Source organism: Erpetoichthys calabaricus, chromosome 12 (genome assembly GCF_900747795.2).
Source record: "Erpetoichthys calabaricus chromosome 12, fErpCal1.3, whole genome shotgun sequence".
Lineage (NCBI taxonomy): Eukaryota > Metazoa > Chordata > Cladistia > Polypteriformes > Polypteridae > Erpetoichthys > Erpetoichthys calabaricus.
In genome coordinates, this window is record NC_041405.2 from 145,727,910 (window position 1) to 145,748,870 (window position 20,961).

The following is a 20,961-nucleotide window of genomic DNA, read 5'->3' on the forward strand; positions in this document are numbered from 1 at the left end:
ATTGAAATGCAGAGTCGGCAGTTTTGCGGACGTGCTCACCCCCCTTGTCAATCGGCTAAGCGAGTTTGTCTCCAACTCGTTAACATGAAGTTGCCTTGCCGGCTCTTTGAGCTCCATTACTGTAGTCTCGCACCTCTGACCGCCTCATACTTCCTGCCCGGACAGACGGACACACACACACACTTCCACGTGTAGATGTTTATATATAAGATATATTGTTGTAAATACTGCATGGGATTTCTTTAAACATTTTGTTTTTTGTTTGTTACATTTTTATTTCACCCTGTTTGTAATTATTATGTACTGCCCTGGGCTCATAAGTGGAAGCATGTTTAATAAAAAATAAATAAACTGAAAATTATCTCTGCAAAAAGAAATACTTCATTAGGTCTGTAAGAATGCCAAGCTTCTTGATTACATGATTGGAAAGTAATCAGTAAGGCAACATGCGGAGCCACTCTAAATGCATCGTTATTATTATTTCCAAGGAAACCAATCATAATGTATCGTCCTAATTATAAAGAGTTTCTATAGAAACAGTGGCTTTACTTACTCACTCGACAAAATCTTGGCTGTCAGGACTGCTTTTCTGAAAACTCTGATTTATAATAAATAATGTTTCTAAAATTGGTATTTCATGGATGACCATGATTTTTCTTTCATACAATCAGTTTTATCCCATTTTGTCCAGTTAAGTCTGGTGGCTCCAGCCACAAGACCCTGTGACGTCCGAGGTCTGCAGCCAAACCCCTCTCTAGTTGGTGACCAGGATGAATTATACATTAGGTAATAGCAACGTCTAGTGTCCAAAGGTGTAAGGAATGTAACCTTGAAGTTACAGTGGATGTACAGACACACACAAAACTTTTTTTTTTTTTTTGGAAATGTAATATTGGGCTTTGAAAGAATGTCCACATTGAGGAATACGCAGCAGAAGGCAACTCAGCATGGATTTTCGAAAAAATAAAAATAAAAAGAGGGAGTTTACAATACTAATGTGAAATGGAAAGTTTTCATGGCAGTACATCTAGTAAAAACATGCTATTAATTTTGGTTAAGATAAACCCAATACAATTTGGATTTGTATTATGTAATTACACCCTATCATATCACACTCCTCAGCCTCCCTGGAAAAGTCTATTCAGGGGTCCTGGAGAGGAGGGTCCGTCGGATAGTCGAGCCTCGGATTCAGGAGGAACAGTGTGGTTTTCGTCCTGGTCGCGGAACAGTGGACCAGCTTTATACCCTTAGCAGGGTCCTGGAGAGTGCATGGGAGTTTGCCCAACCAGTCTACATGTGTTTTGTGGACTTGGAAAAGGCATTCGACCGTGTCCCTCGGGGAATCCTGTGGGGGGTACTCCGAGAGTATGGGGTACCGGCCCCCCTGATAAGGGCTGTTCAGTCCCTGTATGATCGGTGCCAGAGCTTGGTCCGCATTGCTGGCAGTAAGTCGAACCCGTTTCCAGTGAGAGTTGGACTCCGCCAGGGCTGCCCTTTGTCACCGATTCTGTTCATAACTTTTATGGACAGAATTTCTAGGCGCAGCCAGGGCGTTGAGGGGGTCCGGTCTGGTGGGCTCAGGATTGGGTCACTGCTTTTTGCAGATGATGTTGTCCTGTTTGCTTCATCAGGCTGTGATCTTCAGTTCTCTCTGGATCGGTTCGCAGCCGAGTGTGAAGCAGCTGGGATGAGAATCAGCACCTCCAAATCCGAGACCATGGTCCTCAGCCGGAAAAGGGTGAAGTGCCCTCTTAGGGTTGGTGGCGAGATCCTGCCCCAAGTGGAGGAGTTCAAGTATCTCGGGGTCTTGTTCACGAGTGAGGGAAAAATGGAGTGTGAGATCGACAGGCGGATCGGTGCGGCATCCGCAGTAATGCGGGTGCTGCATCGGTCTGTCGTGGTGAAAAAGGAGCTGAGCCGCAAGACGAAGCACTCAATTTACCAGTCAATCTATGTTCCTACCCTCACCTATGGTCATGAGCTATGGGTAGTGACCGAAAGAACGAGATCGCGAAAACAAGCGGCTGAAATGAGTTTCCTCCGCAGGGTGTCTGGGCTTTCCCTTAAAGATAGGGTGAAAAGCTCAGTCATCCGGGAGGGGCTCAGAATAGAGCCGCTGCTCCTCCGCATCGAGAGGAGTCAGATGAGGTGGCTCGGGCATCTGATCAGGATGCCTCCTGGACGCCTCCCTGGTGAGGTGTTCCGGGCACGTCTAACCGGGAGGAGGCCCCGGGGAAGACCCAGGACACATTGGAGGGACTATGTCTCTCGACTGGCCTGGGAACGCCTTGGGATTCTCCCGGAAGAGCTAGAAGAAGTGGCTGGGGAGAGGGAAGTCTGGGCATCTCTGCTCAAGCTGCTGCCCCCGCGACCCGACCTCGGATAAGCGGGAGACAATGGATGGATGGACACCCTATCATATCATGAAACCTAGTTAGTGTTTTGACAGCTTTCTAGATTTCTCCACCTCGGTTTTTACAAGTGTGATGGATGGCGTACATGGGCCAGCGTTCCACCCAGAATGTGGCAAGGTTCTATACCTGGACAGGAGGCCAACTCCTCAAAGGCCCAAGAAACAGGGTGAAGACAATTCTGCCTCAGCCAGGAGACAGGCAGAAGATGCCAGTGATGCATTGGATCACTGGCATCCAGACCTGGTTGGTCCCATAAAACAATACTTAACCCGGGGGGAGACAACCTGGCAGGGGTACATGCTCCCCAACACACTAGGTGGCAGCTTCCCTAGGCAATGCGTTCTGTGTGCTGACACCCGCAAGAGACGATAGGAACTGAAGTCCCATAGGGCAGCCTTGTCGGATTCCATGGGTGCTGCAGGGAATCATTATCCCTACTTTGTGGCACTTTCGTTTGACCCAGAAGTACTTCTATCAGACTATGTTCTAGCACCAGAAGTACTCTCAGGTTCACGTTGCTGCTCGACATCATCCCAGAGAGATGAAGTTGGGCAAAAGAAGGATAAAGCTTCCTGGAGGAGTGAAAGGAGAGAGAATAAGAGAAGGCGAAGAATCGTGTTGAATTTGTTATTTTCAAAGCCTTTTGTAAGGTACTTGTGAAAATAAACTTTTTTTTATTGCACCGGGACTTGTGTCTTAGTGGTTGTGTCTGGGGTTTGAAGGTCTGCAACACCCCCTTTACTGCTCACACAGGTTTACCAAAATCAAAAAAACTATCAATTTCATGCTTGGCTACAGATTGTTTTCTTCAATAACCTTTTAAAAAAAATCCCCACAGACTTCACACTGTTAACTCAGTGAGTAAGAAAAGCAGAGCCAATCAAATTTGCTGACAGGAGAAGCAGACTTGGTGTGTGTGTGTGTGTGTGTGTGTGTGTGTGTGTGTGTGTGAGAGAGAGAGAGAGAGAGATCAAGAGTAAAGTAAGACAGCATTACATGCAATATAAATAAAGTTAGTTTTGAGTTTTACAATTTATATTTTTATTTAAAGACTGAGAGTAAAAAGTGGCAATATATTATTTGACTTTGAGTCACTGATGTTGCTAGTTTCCTATTAGAACTTAATGAATAAGACGTTAAGACACTGTGTTCTGAACATTTGAAATTTAAAGTTGGAATGCTTCAGGCTGAAGACTAAGCGCCTAATCGTCACTCTTATATGACTATGAAAAGGAAGCCTTCCTGAAACATATTTATGTTTTTCCCGACACCCTGTCACTACAGAGCAGCCCGAGTTAGCACCCTAATTCAAGCGAGTTTCCTCACCCACAATGACGTCCATCCATTTCCCAAAGCAGCTTATTCCTATTTTGGCAGCATTTGGTATAAGGCAACCTTAAACAATGGCTGACACCTAAGCCCACAATTGAGGTCTGAATGTTAAATACCTTTATATTATATAAAATTACAATTCTATACACACACGCAGTTCTAATATATTCAAATACAGTATGCGTTAAACATTCTGTAGGCCATGTGAATGCTCCTGAACAAGGTTTTGTAAATGCACCCTTGTAACATGCCCTTTCACATGATGTTTTTGAAAAAATGTATGTATTAAACATTCTTCTCTCTCTCATTTTTGCTTAAAGAACGTTTTACTTATTCATTTCTGGAGTGTTTTTGTAGCTCAGACTTCATATGAGGTGGGTAGTGAAACATTAAGCAGCTACCTATACTGGCCTTACATATTTTTGTGCTTTGCTGTACATAATTTTATTGCTGCGGTTGAAGAATATGATGCAGTATGAAAATAATTTGAACTTTTAAAACATCTTTTTGCCAATTACTTCATGAATATGAATTATCATTTTTAAGGCAGTGTGTGCCAATAAGTTAGCGATTATATAGCAGGAAATCACAACATAAACATATACAGGCTTACTTTAATGTGAAACTGCATGTTGGCCAAAGTAGCTAAAAAAAGGGCGTTACCAATGCTGTAATGGCTCTAAAATGGAAATTAGAAAAAAAAAAAAACAAAATCAGACCTACAGTATAATAGTTAATTTTAAATTGGCTGATGATGTGAAAGGAAAACTGCTGTTATTTGCATGCTAAAAATATATATCTAAAGCCTTTACCATACAATAGCTCTAAGTCAGATACCTCAGTTCTAAGGGGAAATATGAATTATAAAATGTGAAAAAACAGCCAGGACAGCAAAATGTAGTCATTAATTGAGAATCTACATTAAACATACTGTGGATAATATTATTAACACCCTTGCATTTCAGGTATATCATGTACAAGATATCCCAAAAAAAGTGAGTAGCAAAACAGCTTTGGTCTATATACACTTATTTGTTTGCTATATGTTAGCCCTGGATCAAACAGTAACAGTAGATAAGATAGCTAAATTGCCGTATATACTCACGTTTAAGTTCTCCCACGGATAAGTTGGGGCTTGATTTTACTGTATAATTTCCGGTATTTTATGTCAGTTGTGTAAGTCGAATGTGGAAAAGTCACGCTATTGGTCCAAGAGATTATGATATGCTAAAGCCTACCTGAGAGAGTAACCACGGAGCACACCGCCTTTATTTTTTCTATGTATTGTGACCACACGGTAATACCCGAACTATTCCGAAGTGACGTTTGCACTGATTTGTGTTTTTTGTATCTCACACCCTCATACACCTTTATCATACGAGCATCTCTTATCTACGATGGAGCGTTCGATCAGAAGAAAATATGAAGCTGGTTTTAAATTAAAAGCTGTTGAAGTGAAGAAAGAAATTGGTAACTGAGCTGCTGCAACAAAATTTGACATGTCTGAGAAACTGGTGTGAGATTGGAGGAAGCAATAAGATGTTAAAAAAAAAAAAAACGTAGGTGTTGCATTTTTGAACGGGCGTATAAATTGGGGTCTGATTTTATGATCGATTTTTCAGGTTTCAAGACCCAACTTATTTGTGAGTATATATGGTAAGCGTTTTAAAATGTATGATGAATAAAATTTCTAAGCAAGATGCAATAAATTTGAGAAAAGCTAACTAAGAAGAAAAAAGAAAACTCAAGTAAACTATATAACAGAACAGTTTCTAAGTATTTTCCAACTTCTTCGAGTCAGCAGAGTTAGGAGGAGTGGTGACTCTGAGGCTAGGGTTCCACCTGCCAATCGCTGGTTCAAATCCCATAAATGCCAGGAATGATTCCACTCTAGGGTGGCACGATGGCGCAGTGGTAGTGCTGCTGCCTTGCAGTAAGGAGACCTAGATTCGCTTCCCAGGTCTTTCCTGCGTGGAGTTTGCATGTTCTCCCCATGTCTGCGTGGGATTCCTCCCACGGTCCAAAGACATGCAGGTTAGGTGCATTGCCGATCCTAAATTGTCCCTAGTGTGTGCGCCCTGCGGTGGGCCTGCTTTGCGTCTTGTGCAGGCTGGGATTGGCTCCAGCAGACCCCCCGTGACCATGTGTTAGGACATAGCAGGTTGGATAATGACTGACTGATTCCACTCTGCTGGGCCCTTCACCAAGGCCCATAACCTAACGTTAACCTGCATCCATCCCTGCAAGAAGGTCCTTCAGCTTGGATGAAAAACTCAGGGGTTGGTGGCAGGACTGGCACTCCAGCCACTGTTTATATATAAAAAAAAAAAAAACGCTCACACTCTTCCATTTCATTTGAACTAGTTTGGTGCTGAGGTGTCACCCATTGCACAACTGCACTCAGGTCCTAATTTGGGCTCCTCTGGTAGATCGTCGTGTGGTGGATGTGGCAACGTGCTGTATCAGTACATGCGCCCAGCCCCTCTTTTTCTCCTCCGAGTCAGCAAATTCTATCAGCTTGTAAAATGTGCATACTTTAAAAGGTAATGCATGTTAAAGCACACCATTCTGGATAGTTTTGGGTTTTCAAATCTTATGGTGGAAGAAACTCTGACGAAGACTTTGTTTCCAAGTGCACAGAAGTTGGCATTCCAACAGAAAAATGCACAAACTCCTCCCCATCATGCTGAAGTACTCTCTAGAGGGAGATGCGCAGACTGAAAACATATCATCACTCCAACAGCTCTAATTACCATGAGAGCCCGAGTCACACATGACAGCTGTTGCGGAACAAATAAGTGGAAACTCGCATCAGTTGTTGTCAGTGAGACAGTGGATCAAGGAGATTGCAAGATTTTTTTTAATATTGTCATTTAAGTGTTATAGCAAGTTTACAAGTATGCATTACCTATAAAAAATGTTAACAAAACAGCCTTAGTCTGGTGGCGTGACACTATAACAAATGTGTTACATCCTATTAGACCTGTCACATAAATGTTATTTTTACATGCTGTATCCTGCACAGCATTAAATTTTATTATTAGAGAAGTTAATCAGTTGTTGATGATGATGGCAAGATATTTCAAGTAACTGTAAGCCTGAGCCCACAAAATAAACATATTTGTATTCATTTTGTTTTTAGCATAGTTAAACATCTCTCTACATTCAGTCATCCATCTAGCGAACTTCCAAACCCACTTATCCAGAGCAGGGTTGCAGGGAAAACATTTAAGCATTTCTTGTTTTTGCTTACACAATTTCTTGTTTATCCCTACACAAAGCATGTATTAAAGTGCAGCTTTGGGTAAAAATACATACATACTTAGACAAACTAGACTGAATTAAAATGTTGTTTTACATATGCTGTACATTTTCTGTTTTATTAAGATTTAACTATGCCAACAGATCATCTCTTAAGGCAGCTCTCAAACCTCCTACAAGGTTAATATTATCAATATTATAATAATTATATATTATTATATATATATATTATATATTATATATATATATAATAATATATAATAATTATAATATTATCAATACTGATGCGCTGTGCAAGAAAGGACAAAGCCGGTTATACTTCCTTAGAAGGCTGGCTTCCTTCAACATCTGCAATAAGATGCTGCAGATGTTCTATCAAACAGTTGTGGCGAGCGCCCTCTTCTACGCAGTGGTGTGCTGGGGAGGCAGCATTAAGAGGAAAGATGCCTCACGCCTGGACAAACTGGTGAGGAAGGCAGGCTCTATTGTTGGCATGGAGCTGGACAGTTTAACATCTGTGGCAGAGCGAAGGGCGCTCAGCAGGCTCCTATCAATTATGGAGAATCCACTGCATCCACTAAATAATGTCATCTCCAGACAGAAGAGCAGCTTCAGCGACAGACTGCTGTCACTGTTCTGCTCCACAGACAGATTGAGGAGATCGTTCCTCCCCCAAACTATGCGACTCTTTAATTCCACCAGGGGGGGGTAAACGTTAATATTTAACATTATACATAGTTATTGTCTGTTTTTTTTCACCTGTATTATTATCATTCTTTAATTTAATATTATTTATTGTATCAGTATGCTGCTGAAGAATGTGAATTTCCCATTGGGATTAATAAAGTATCTATCTATCTATCTATCTATCTATCTATCTATCTATCTATCTATCTATCTATTATGTACAACTGTTGTAAAGTGAAACTTAAATCCAACAGTCTGAAATCTTGTTAAAGTGAATTAAAACATAAATCAGAAATCAACAAAACTTTTCAAATTAAAAATGCTGTAATCCAAAACTGACAAAAATCATAAAGTTTAATATACTAAAATGGATTTTATGGGGTTCTAGACACAGTCTTTGAAAATAGTTTTATTCTTTGAGACATGCATTTAACATGTGTCCGCCTGTCATTTTCTGATATTACAACACCTACTTTACTAATTATGATGGCAATCATTAAGACACATCAGAGACGGGGACTATACTGGGGACAAACAGTACATTAGCACAAAGTGTGCATAAAAAAGAAAAATTTCGCCACCTATTGTCACATAAATTAATTTTCCATCATTGGTTTATGAGAGAAGACAAACCCAGCCACAGGGGATGCACAAACCAGTGTGTTTCTTTGTGCCGGTCCCAAGCCCGGATAAATGGGGAGGGTTACATCAGGAAGGGCATCTGGTGTCAAATTTTGAAAAATCAATATGCGGACAGTCCTGCGGTGGGTTGGCACCCTGCCCAGGATTGTTTCCTGCCTTGTGCCCTGTGTTGGCTGGGATTGGCTCCAGCAGACCCCCATGACCCTGTGTTCGGATTCAGCGGGTTGGAAAATGGATGGATGGAATATGTGGACAACAATGCAGATTTCCATACCGGATCGATCAAGCCCTGGGTTAACAACAACCGCCACCAGTACTGTTAGCCAACAGGGTGCTGGCGGAAATTGGGCTACTGTTGGCCGAAGAAGAAGAAGAGGGGCGAGGCGTGTCCAGAGGCAGGAGCAGAGGAGGAAAGTAAAGAGTGGAACTGAGGGTAGGAACTTTGAATGTTGGTAACAGAGCAAGATGCAGAGGACAGAAAGATATGGAAGAAGATGATCCACTGTGGCAACCCCTAACGGGAGCAGCCGAAAGAAGAAGACGAAGGTTTATGAGAGAAGACTACCTTGTTACTTCATTCAAGGGGAGAGTAACAATATCAGCAAAGAGCACCATGCTTTTGCACTATTTTCACACAGGTGTACACTATATTTAAGGATACTGCCCAATCTGTACAGTACCTGATATTTTCAATTACTACTACAACATGTTGGTACTTGGTTTTCTTTGTTAAATACATATTTCAAGTTTAACTATGGAAGATGAGAACTTTTGAATTTTACAATGTGTTAAAAGATTGTGTTTCATGAGGAGAATTTTACCTCAGGCTAACGAGAAAGACGAAGTACAGTAATGTGAACTGAGCTGTGCGTCCGTGAACTTTATAATCTAACGCTCGGTAGCAGGGCTAACATTCTGCATATATCTGATATAACATACTCCATTGTTCACTAGTCAGTAATAGGGGCCAATTCTCCTGGATTACTCATTTTTGCACATCTATAGTTAGGTCCATAAATATTTGGACAGAGACAACTTTTTTCAGATTTTGGTTCTGTACATTACCACAATGAATTTTAAATGAAACAACTCTGATGCAGTTGAAGTGCAGACTTTCAGCTTTAATTCAGTGGGGTGAACAAAACGATTGCATAAAAATGTGAGGCAACTAAAGCATTTTTTAACACAATCCCTTCATTTCAGGGGCTCAAAAGTAATTGGACAAATTAAATAACTGGAAATAAAATGTTAATTTCTAATACTTGGTTTAAAACCCTTTGCTGGCAATGACAGCCTGAAGTCTTGAACTCATGGACATCACCAGATGCTGGGTTTCCTCCTTTTTAATGCTCTGCCAGGCCTTTACTGCAGCGGCTTTCAGTTGCTGTTTGTTTGTGGGCCTTTCTGTCTGAAGTTAAGTCTTCAAAAAGTGAAATGCCTGCTCAATTGGGTTAAGATCAGGTGACTGACTTGACCATTCAAGAATTTTCCACTTCTTTGCTTTAATAAACTCCTGGGTTGCTTTGGCTGTATGTTTTGGGTCATTGTCCATCTGTATCATGAAACGCTGCCCAATCAATTTGACTGCATTTAGCTGGATTTGAGCAGACAGCATGTCTCTGAACACCTCAGAATTCATTCGGCTGCTACTGTCCTGTGTCACATCATCAATAAACACTAGTGTCCCAGTGCCACTGGCAGCCATGCACGCCCAAGCCATCACACTGCCTCCACTGTGTTTTACAGATGATGTGGTATGCTTTGGATAATGAGCTGTTCCACGCCTTCTCCATACTTTTTTCTTGCCATCATTCTGGTAGAGGTTGATCTTGGTTTCATCTGTCCAAAGAATGTTTTTCCAGAACTGTGCTGGCTTTTTTAGATGTTCTTTAGCAAAGTCCAATCTAGCCTTTCTATTCTTGAGGCTTATGAGTGGCTTGCACCTTGCAGTGCACCCTCTGTATTTACTTTCATGCAGTCTTCTCTTTATGGTAGACTTGGATATCGATACGCCTACCCCCTGGAGAGTGTTGTTCACTTGGTTGGCTGTTGTGAAGGGGTTTCTCTTCACCATGGAAATGATTCTGCGATCATCCACCACTGCTGTCTTCCGTGGACGTCCAGGTCTTTTTGCGTTGCTGAGTTCACCAGTGCTTGCTTTCTTTCTCAGGATGTACCAAACTGTAGATTTTGCCACTCATAATATTGTAGCAATTTCTCGAATGGGTTTTTTCTGTTTTCGCAGCTTAAGAATGGCTTCTTTCACCTGCATGGAGAGCTCCTTTGACCGCATGTTGTCTGTTCTTCCACATGCAAGCACCACACCTCAAATCAACTCCAGGCCTTTTATCTGCTTAATTGATAATGACATAACGACGGACTTGCCCACAACTGCCCATGAAATAGCCTGAGTCAATTGTCCAATTACTTTTGAGCCCCTGAAATGAAGGGATTGTGTTAAAAAAATGCTTTAGTTGCCTCACATTTTTATGCAATCGTTTTGTTCACCCCACTGAATTAAAGCTGAAAGTCTGCACTTCAACTGCATCTGAGTTGTTTCATTTAAAATTCATTGTGGTAATGTACAGAACCAAAATTAGAAAAAAGTTGTCTCTGTTCAAATATTTATGGACCCAACTGTATATCAATTTAAATATACTCCCTCCATGTGTAAATGCATAGAATATATGCAGCAAGTTACCTATTTTTTAAAATGCAATGTGCTCCTCTAAAGTGTTTCAACTGGGGCCATAGAATACAACTGAGTTTACAGGTATGCTGCAAATTGCTCAGCATTATGCAGATGCAATAATAAGTCAGGGAAATGCAGAAGTATGAATGTAGTGTAGGAAACTGCATATGAAAACATGTAAGAAACATCCTAGCAAACTCCTTCTCCTATCCCAGAGTTCCATAAAAGAGCCCATATTTAATTACAAAATGGCTGCTTTCTTCTCCCTAATGGCCCATTTTATTTATAAAAGGAGCTATCTGCCAAAAACAAAAATGGCAGTCTGTAAATATTCCCGTGGTACATTGTGCTGATTAAAACATGAAATTTTCAGTTCAGTTTTGAAAATTAAAACATTAATGGTACTAGAAATATGGACTATGAGAGATGTATAACTTGGGATAATACATTTTAAAGTGTATTATCAAGAGCTGAATTTGATTAGTTTAGCTATTATCACTGAACACTGACTAGTGAAAATCCCATTTGCTACAGCTTGGATGCTCTGATAATAAACAAAGAGAGAGACATACTACACAACACAAGTTTATACTATCATTATTTTCACTAATATAGCACACATTAGTATATACAGTATTAAATACAAAGATTAACAGTTATAGGTATTATTTTGAAGTGAAGTGCAAGAGTGGTACTGGGAGGGGATATCTACTGAAAAAAGAGTTAGGCGTTATTAATATAATGGGTGAGACTTTGAACATGCAACTAAAAGTTTATATTGTAACTGTCATCGGGGATTGTCTGGCATCCCCTCCAGTGGAAAAGGTGGTCCCTTGTAAAGAGTAGATGTCGCAATGGAAAGACAGCAAAAGATTGACTCCTTGCCAGGGATGGAGGCCAGAATGATAAAGGCACAGGGGGAGTTAGCCTTCCCGGAGCTATACTTCCCCAATGCACTAGAGGGCAGCATTCTTGTGTCACTGCTCCTTTTTTTCCATGTTGGGAAGCGTAGTCAGGTGGTGCAGCCATGTTGCATGCCACAGATGCCGCCAGGGGAAGCTGCAGGGAGGAACCATCCCTGAATTCCACCTGACAAGGAAATGCTTCTGTCGGACTTTGGGCAGGCACCAGAAGTATTCCTGAGATCCAGCTTAAAGGGTGCCAACTATGCCTTGCCTCAACGATTCGGAGTCGGGAAGCAGAGGATAACACTTGCAAGAGTAAGAGAAAGAGAGAGAATGAAGGATTCACCGTCCACATACAAACTGTATTATATATAAGGTACTTGGAGGAATAAAATCCATTATAATTGAACCCATGGCTGTGTGGATGTCAGCTGTGTCTAGGATTTGGGGCTTGATGGCACCCCTGTCTTCTACAATATGCACAGTCATTTACAGCATTTTGCAAATGTATAACCCAGTTTAAACAGGTGACATTTAATAGCAATGACAAACAATTTAGCTATGTTTCTATTTAGTTTTTAACAATCAGATACCAGGAATAACGTTACATCACAAAAGCAGGGCAGTAAGACGTGGAGGGAAAGAATGTGGATGTTTTAACACTGAACCTATCCAAACCAGGAAATGACTGCAGCAAAAATGCTCCCTACAGTGACCAATTTAAAATCCTACATAATAAGACTAATACAAACAGTACATATACCAGCAAAACAATTTTCCCCCTCAGTGCATTTGATTTATCACAACGTTATGTAATAGTTATAGCTTGCAGTAACATTTAATACAAAACAAGTGTGATGTCATCCTTGCACGCAGCTCTTTCATAGGCACAGATGCAGACTTTTCTTACCACACATTGAGACACTAAACAGAGAAATGGCATTTTTAAAATATACTTTTAAAAATATACAAAAAAAAAAATTTTTTAAAAAGCTGTTGTAAAAGGCCATTTCACTAAACATAGGGGGAAACATAAGCAGTCCACTAGTCACTCACAGCATAAAGATTTCAACAAAAAGTATATGACAAAACTCAGTGTGGAGTGCAGCTTTGGCTCGGCACTAATATAATGTATACATATTTACTTGCAAATGTTAGAAGAAAATGACTTACCAAAATTATTGTCCTCTCCTAGCTCTTTGCCATACTTCAGCATACATTCCCCCAGAAGTCCCTCAGGTTGTGGATAGCCAGGATTCTTGACCTGCCCACGAATTTTGGATACTGTGTTGAGCATAGACAGCTTGGCTCTTGATGCTGGTGACCAAAAATAAAAAAATCTTGTTAACAAAAGAGGAGTGAAATACAGAGTTGTTACTTTTAATAATGTTCAGTCCCATCCCTCCTATTATAGGGTGGTCACAGAATTCTAGGCTCCTGTAATAAGCATACGTTTAATATGTCACTGTACTCTGTGCAAATAAATCTTGTAAATCTGCATTTTTCTACTCACATGCCAGATTCAGCACAAGGGTTCACCATATAGAGCTGCTAGGCAAGCAGTATAACATAAGACAAGATAGATAAGACATAACCGGGAAATGGGCATTCAGACTGAGGACTGTTGTATACTATTCTTGTCTGTCAAAGTCAGCATGAAAATTTGCCTTGTTTGGAATGGCATGATTCACCTAAGTGGGGGCCTGCACATGAACAAAAAGAGTATAAAGCCTTGGAACATTGCCTGGCACACCTTTGAAGCCAACGGACACATAGGAGATAACATCATCCAATCCTGAAAATCCTTCCACTGCAACGGCGAAAATGGCAGACTACACATCAGGCCCCTACTCCCGGACAGGGTTCTTGCCATTGGCTTCTTTCATCTGTTATGTAGTGTAAGCCGTCATTAAAGAAAGCCAAGTTATTTCTCCTATGTGACTTCTTACCGCTGTATCACTAAGGGAGGGTTATCGCCTTTTTATATTATATATATACTAGTCATTTAGCCCGTTACAATAAAGGGCGCTAGAACAGTAGTGCATAAACATTAGTAGGAACAGTCTACATTAAATGGCAAGGGACTTTGACCTCATTCTTTTTGTTGGTCGTATTTTTCTTTCTTTCAGCCTTTCTTTTGTTGATGTTTACTTGCTGAGCTGACCGTTCTTCGTGGGCTGCCGCTGTATATTGTGTGTCTTTAATTTTCTGTGACAGTAATACTCTCTTGTACGTCCGCTGGCTTGTATGTCCGTAATATACCTTTAATTTTCTCTGGCGGTAATACAGGCGTGCGCGTCGGTAATATGCCTTTAATCTCCTCTGACAGTAATACTGGCTTGTATGTGGCTGTAATATGAGTCACTGTATTGTGTACCTTTAATTTCCTCTCGCAGTAATACTGGTTTGTATTTCCGTAAAATGCCTGTAACTTTCTCTGACAGTAATATCGCGCATCGCACCGTGTCCCGCACATGCGCACTTCACCAGAAGACACACACACACACACACACACAGACACCTGGACGCACACAGGGATATTATTAAAGAGGTTAGTTTCAGGTTATGTAACACGCCGCAATTACAAAAGAACTCATTCCAAGGGAGCTAACTACCCCTTGCTTGATACAGCTCCTTACCTGGGTTTGGCTGCAGATACTCAGAGGTTCTAGCAATCATTTCTGACACAGCCTTACTGGTCACGTCCACCTTCTGTAGGGCAAAGACACAAAAATAGGATTTGGTAAATTATAAGACACTGGCAGTACTGACTGCATAGCTATCAGCAGCAGTGTGACCAAAAAAATAAACACAATATTACAATCTCTTCCCTAACAGTTAATGTCAGTAGCATGTTGGAAATAATGGTTAAGCAAAACTATCTGAATAAAAATTCATTCCTAAGCAATAAATGAAGAGCATTTGATATGCAGATAAGCCAAGTACTTAATGCACAAAAAAAAACACCTAAATAGGCTTTAATTATGTCAACTATACAAACGCAAGAATCCAAAAAAAAAAATTTTTGAATTTGCCCCACTCTTTATACCTCTGACGTTTTTCCCTCTCCGTAAAGACGTTAATGATGTAAAATGTGAGTTCCATCCAATACTGGAAGATTAATCAATGGAAACCCTTAGTTTAATCCAGCCATCCATCCAATTTTTGAATTTGCTTTCCTGGTACAGGATTGAACATGGGCTGGAGTCTATGCAGACAGCAAATTTATTAAGCAAAAGAAAGAAAAGGCATTGTCTACCCTTTATAAGAAATTAAAAGTATTTAGTCAATATTTAAGTCACTGAAAATGTTCTCAATATGGCAAAAAACTTTGACATAGTAACAGAGAGATCAATTCAATCAATTATCAAAATTTAAATCTGAACCAGAGGTAAAGCTTGGTTGCCCATTATTTTTATACGTTTACTATAAGCAACTTAGAAATACAGGTACATACACACACACACACACACACACACACACACAAACAAAATACAAAGTGAAAGTATTCCAATATTTGCAAAATTCAAACTATTGCTCTGGGTTATACCACAAAGTAGAAACTCTGTAAAACAGGTAACCTCTTCACCATTAAGGCCTGCCTTGAATCCAGCATGACCAGCTTTAAACAAACTTATCGCTTCTTTCCTTTTTATTTTCCTCCTTATGTGTACAACTTCATTTTGCCTATAAAACTATTACATTAACTTCAAATAAATCTATAGGTGTCATATTTTCCATCATCTCCTTTTGGTCGCTGCAATATTAAAGGCTGAACAGATTCCCTCCACACCTGTCTGAAAGCTTCAGAATTAAATTGCTCTCCTATCCACACCTCTATCTTGAGTGGATCTTCAGGACATATTTTGCATAGTGTGGAATTCTGGATACACATCGGTACTACCCAGGATTGTAGAGGAAAATTCCAATACTGTATATGAAGAGAGCTACTTTTTCATTTTACAAAACACAATAAAGTATAATTTTCATGGTTATGAACATTAAAGAGTTTGGGATGTCTTCAAACATACACTGGTAATACTAACATCTGGTCATTCTGCTGTCATTTCACTGCAGCTATTTGAGGCGGGACTGGATGTTGGTGACACCCAATCACAGTTTTAATCATTCTTGCAGATGATATTGCTTTCATATGGTGCTGTCATCTTATAATGTGTGTTGCTCATGTTTTCTTACATTACCTCAAGCATCATGGCCCCAAAAAACATTGTGAAAGAGTTGGAATATCCCAAGAAAGATGAAAAAGAAATTTCTTTGAATTTGAAGTGACAAAGTGAAGGTAAGAGGTCTCATTTAATAATCTTTAATGAAGGGAATGTGCTGTTAAAGTTTGTTTTGAGGACTAATCAAGGGAACACTTCATCATCATAGCCTAACACCAAGTCAATTAAGCTTCAGGGATATCAGTCTGTCCAGTTAGGAAGCATACGTAATTGCGAAACAACTTCATTTGCTTTGGTTCAAATGAAAAGTGACAACAGGTGACCTTGCAACAGCAAGACAGCCCTCAAACAGGGATTGGTTTTGAAAGTGGTGGCCATAGACAATTGCTCTCTCCTTATCCTTCTGACTGATTTTTCTCTTGTTTTGCTGTTTTGCTCGTGTTACTTGTCCTTACTGGTAGCATGAGGCACAGATAGTCCAGCTCCACCAAGATGACACATCCATACGTGCAGCCGCAAGAAGGTTTGCTGTGTCTCCCAGCACAGTCTCAAGAGCATGGTGGAGATGTCAGGAGATGGGCCATTACACAAGGAGAGCTGGAAGGGCAGCATCAAGAACGGTATCTGATACTTTATGTGTGAAGGAACAGGAGGAGCACTGACAGAGTTCTACAAAAAGACATCCAGCTGTCTACTCATGTGCAAGCTTCTGACCAAACAGTCAGAAACAGAGTCCATGAGGGAGGTATTAGGACCCGATGTCCTCTAGTGGGACCTGTGCTCACAGCCCATCACCATGCTGCTTAACTGGTATTCGCAAGAGAATACACAATTGGCAGTTCCGCCACTGCCGCCCCCATTCTCTTCACAGATGATAGCACGTTCACACTGAGCGCATGTGACAGACACGAAAGAGTCTGGAGACACCATGGTGAACATTATGAAGCCTGCAACATCATCCAGCATGACCAGCTTGACGGTGGGTCAGTGATGGTCTGGGGAGGCATACTTGAAAGGGACTTTGCTAGGCAATGGTACCCTGACTGCTATTAGGTAATGAGATGAAATACACTGAGCCATTGTCAGAACTTGCACTACTGCAATGGGTCTTGGGTTCCTCCTGGTGCAGGACAATGCCCGGCCTCATGTGGCCAGAGCGTGTAGGCAGTTTCTGGATGACAAAGACACTGATGCCATTGACTGGCAAATCACGTTCCCCAGACTATGGGACGTTATGTATCAGTGCATCCGACGCAACCAAGTAGCACCACATCCTGTCCAGGAACTCACTGATGCCCTGGACTACCCCCAGAAAGCACCCCACACCTAACCATATAAACTGCACTTCCCCATGCCTCCAGCAGATGTCGCCGTGTTGATCCTAGTATATTCTTATTTCTTTTGTGCAACTACTATCTCTATTAGTAAAGCTGTACATGATATACAACACAAGGCTGACAAAGCAATGAACTGCGTTGCAAAAGGCAGACAGAAATCACTTGAAAATAAATAATTAAAAAGTGAAATGCTTTATGTTTTTGTTGTTCTATGACAAGAAAATGTTTGCTTCAAAAAACAAAAGCAGAATGCTTGTATTTGAAATTTATGAAGAGGCGTGTAAGAGCATTACATGAAAAAATGAGATTTAATTTTCAGACTGAATCAAAGAGACTGCCTACAACTGTTCACACCTGGTAGGCGTTTCATCATAGGCTCTTGGTAGACTGCTGCTGTGAGGTCTAAACAAATAATTATTTTGGAAACTGTTAGCTGAGATCATTAAATTAAGTGGAGTTTTCATGAAGATTTTAGAATATATAAAAGAGTTAATGTAAATTAGATTTTCATCATAACATAGTATCAGTGAAGGTGCCTGCTCTGTGTCTTACAAACAGTATCACAAACACTGTAATAAACAAAAGACATGTTATGCTGCCACTGCACCCGCAGGTCTTAGTCAAAACTGATTACAAAAACATTAAAATGAAAAACGCACATGTTGGTCAAAAGTGATACAATAGACATTACCACTTGTAGAAAAGGAATTGTTACCATGAAAGGTTTAGACAGCAAGTTGTATCAATTGAAATATCTACAGAAAAATGTTATCAGGACAGAGTTTCTTGCGATAAGTGAATAATTCATCTTGCTCAAAATATTATTAATAGCCAAGTTGACCCCAAAAAAATAAAAAACACCAACAATGGTGGCATTCTGCCAGGCTGCTGCAAAAGAAAAAACTTCACACATCATTCCTACTTATTATTTTTACATCTAAGATATCAGAAACAAACAATACTACATGAAATATGGTTACTGTCACTGCTGAAGAAAAACAGTATGGCCTCCATTTTCCATTTATCCTTCTATTTAGGTGTACTTGAGAGAAAAAACAGCTGCAAGTAGATACATTTAAGTATTTCATTTTATTTATATTTATGTCAGCATATATCTACACACACACCCACATCCACACTTACTGGCCACTTTATTAGGTACACCTTGCTAGTACCAGGTTGGACCTGGTAATTCTTTGTGGCATAGATTCAACAAGTTGGTAGAAACATTCCTCAGGTATTTTGGTCCATATCGACATGATAGCATCATGCAGTTACTGCAGATTTGTCGGCTGCACATCCAGGATGTGAATCTCCTGTTCCATCACATCCCACTGTGGAGGCCATTTGAGACCAGTGAACTCATTGTCTTGTTCAAGGAACCAGTTTGAGATGATTTGAGCTTTATGACATGGCGTGTTATCCTGCTAAAAGGAGCCATCACAAAATCATAAAGGGATGGACATGATCAGCAACAAAACTAAGGCAGGCTGTGGCATTTAAACATTGCTCAATTGGGTACTAAGGGGCCCAAAGTGTGCCAAAAAAATATGCCCCACACCATTACGCCACCAGCCTGAACCATTGATGGAAGCAGATGAAGCAGGGTGGATCCTTGCTTTCATGCTGCCAAATTCTGACCCTAACATCTGAATGTTGCAGCAGAAATTGAGACTCATCAGACCAGGCAACGTTTTTCCAATCTTCTGTTGTGCAATTTTGGTGAGCCCTTGTGATTTGTACCCTCAGTTGCCTGTTCTTCGCTGACAAGAGTTGCACCCGGTGTGATCTCCTGTATTTCATCTGCTTCATGGTTCGACTTGTTGTGCATTCATACCTCAGCTATAATGAGTAGTTAATTGAGTTACTGTTGCCTTTCTATCAGTTCGAACCAGTCTGGCTTTTCTCCTCTGGCTTCAATAAGGCATTTTCACCCAGAGGATTGTTGCTCACTGGATATTTTCCCTTTTTCGAACAATTCTCTGTAAACACTAGAAATGGTTGTGTGTGAAATCCCAGTAGATCAGCAGTTTCTGAAATACTTGGACCAGCCCGTCTGGCACCAACACAAATGCCACATTCAAAGTCACTTCAATCCCCTTTCTTCCCCATTCTGATGCTCAGTTTGAACTTCAGCACGTCGTCTTGACAGTGTCTACATGCCTAAATGCACTGAAGTGCTGCCATGCAACTGGCTGATTATTTTACGTTAAGAAGCTGTTCAACAGGAGATCCTAATAAAGTGGCCAGTGAGTGTATACTACGATATTAAAATGTATTTTGAATTAGGTTACCTTTTTTTTTTTTTAAGAAAAAAATACCTGAAAACCATTTTGCAGTTATAATGACAACCTGCCTAAAGGGAAAAAAACTCAACACTTTCCTGAATAATGCTTTCTGAATTGGGACGGTCCATGGTAAGCTAATAAGTTTGGCCTACAAAAGATTCTTGTTGAGTCTGTGGAATTCAAGGACCACTAGCCTTCAGTGAAGCACTGAAGGATGCTTTCACACGTCTGCCTACTTTAGTAGCTTAAAGTTTTGCCAGACTGCATTCAGGTGAGCAGTTAGACCGATGGCAAAATTAAAGTGCGTACTCCTGCTATTGCCAACGAAGGCAGCATCCTTCTGACCCTCGTATACATTCCACATTAAAAACAATCACATGGATCAAATCTTACCGGTGAAATTCTCCTTTGGGTTATATAATGTAGAGCTTCATAAGTTGCAAACAGAACAGACATGCATGAATAGCTCAAAGTTCTTGATAAACTCAAAACATACTAGAAGACATTTTCTCCACTGCCTTCTGTATTTTCTTCAACATGGTTCCTGAGGGGCTTCACTATTTTATAAGTTAACCAAATCACTTTAATTAATGTTCAGTACCGGTACTTGCAATTCATAAATTAAGTCGGCAACATTTGCAGTTAAGTAGCAGCCACAGATTATTTTGGGGATGAAAATGCACTGGTAAAATTTATGTGAATTATTTCATTTTTGAAGCACAAATGTAACCTGCACAATATGGAAAACAGACAGATATGCTACTTACTCTTTCCATTTCCTTGAAGTCTTCATCGAGCTTGGTGCCCTCAGCTCCACCCACCTTCTCACTGACCAGCTGTAAAAACAGCAAACAGACAATGTCACAATTACAGTTGACATGCACAACTGCAAAAAGGGAAAAAAAAATAAAATAAATAACACTTGTTTTGTTATCCACAACCCCATATGGGCAACAACAGGTGCCACCAAAACACATACACACAAAGCATTCCATAATGTGTTTTTCTTGATTTACCTGCTACACTGCTACACATTTATAATTACAAATCAAATAATTCAGATGTGATTAAAGCACAGATGTCAGCCTTTAACTGAAGGGTATTTGCATATATTTGGTCTCACCATGAAGAAATGAAAACACTTTTCCTACACTGCCCCCCCCATTTCAGGGCACCAGAATGTTTAGGACATTTGGTGTCACAGGTGTTTGGGATTCCT

At 40.4% G+C, this 20,961-nt stretch overlaps 1 protein-coding gene across 3 annotated transcripts in view; it reads right to left on the reverse strand.

Annotated features, from left to right (window-relative positions):
- sh3gl1b (SH3-domain GRB2-like 1b) overlaps positions 1-20,961 on the reverse strand; it is a 140,807-nt gene that overhangs the window by 57,982 nt on the left and 61,864 nt on the right. For all 3 annotated transcript variants that reach the window (XM_028816495.2, XM_028816497.2, XM_028816496.2), the window contains exons 2-4: positions 20,510-20,578; positions 14,573-14,645; positions 13,107-13,250 (exon numbers count right to left, since the gene is read on the reverse strand). In XM_028816495.2, coding sequence (XP_028672328.1) covers positions 13,107-13,250; positions 14,573-14,645; positions 20,510-20,578 — 286 coding nt within the window. The remainder of the gene's footprint in view (positions 1-13,106; positions 13,251-14,572; positions 14,646-20,509; positions 20,579-20,961) is intronic.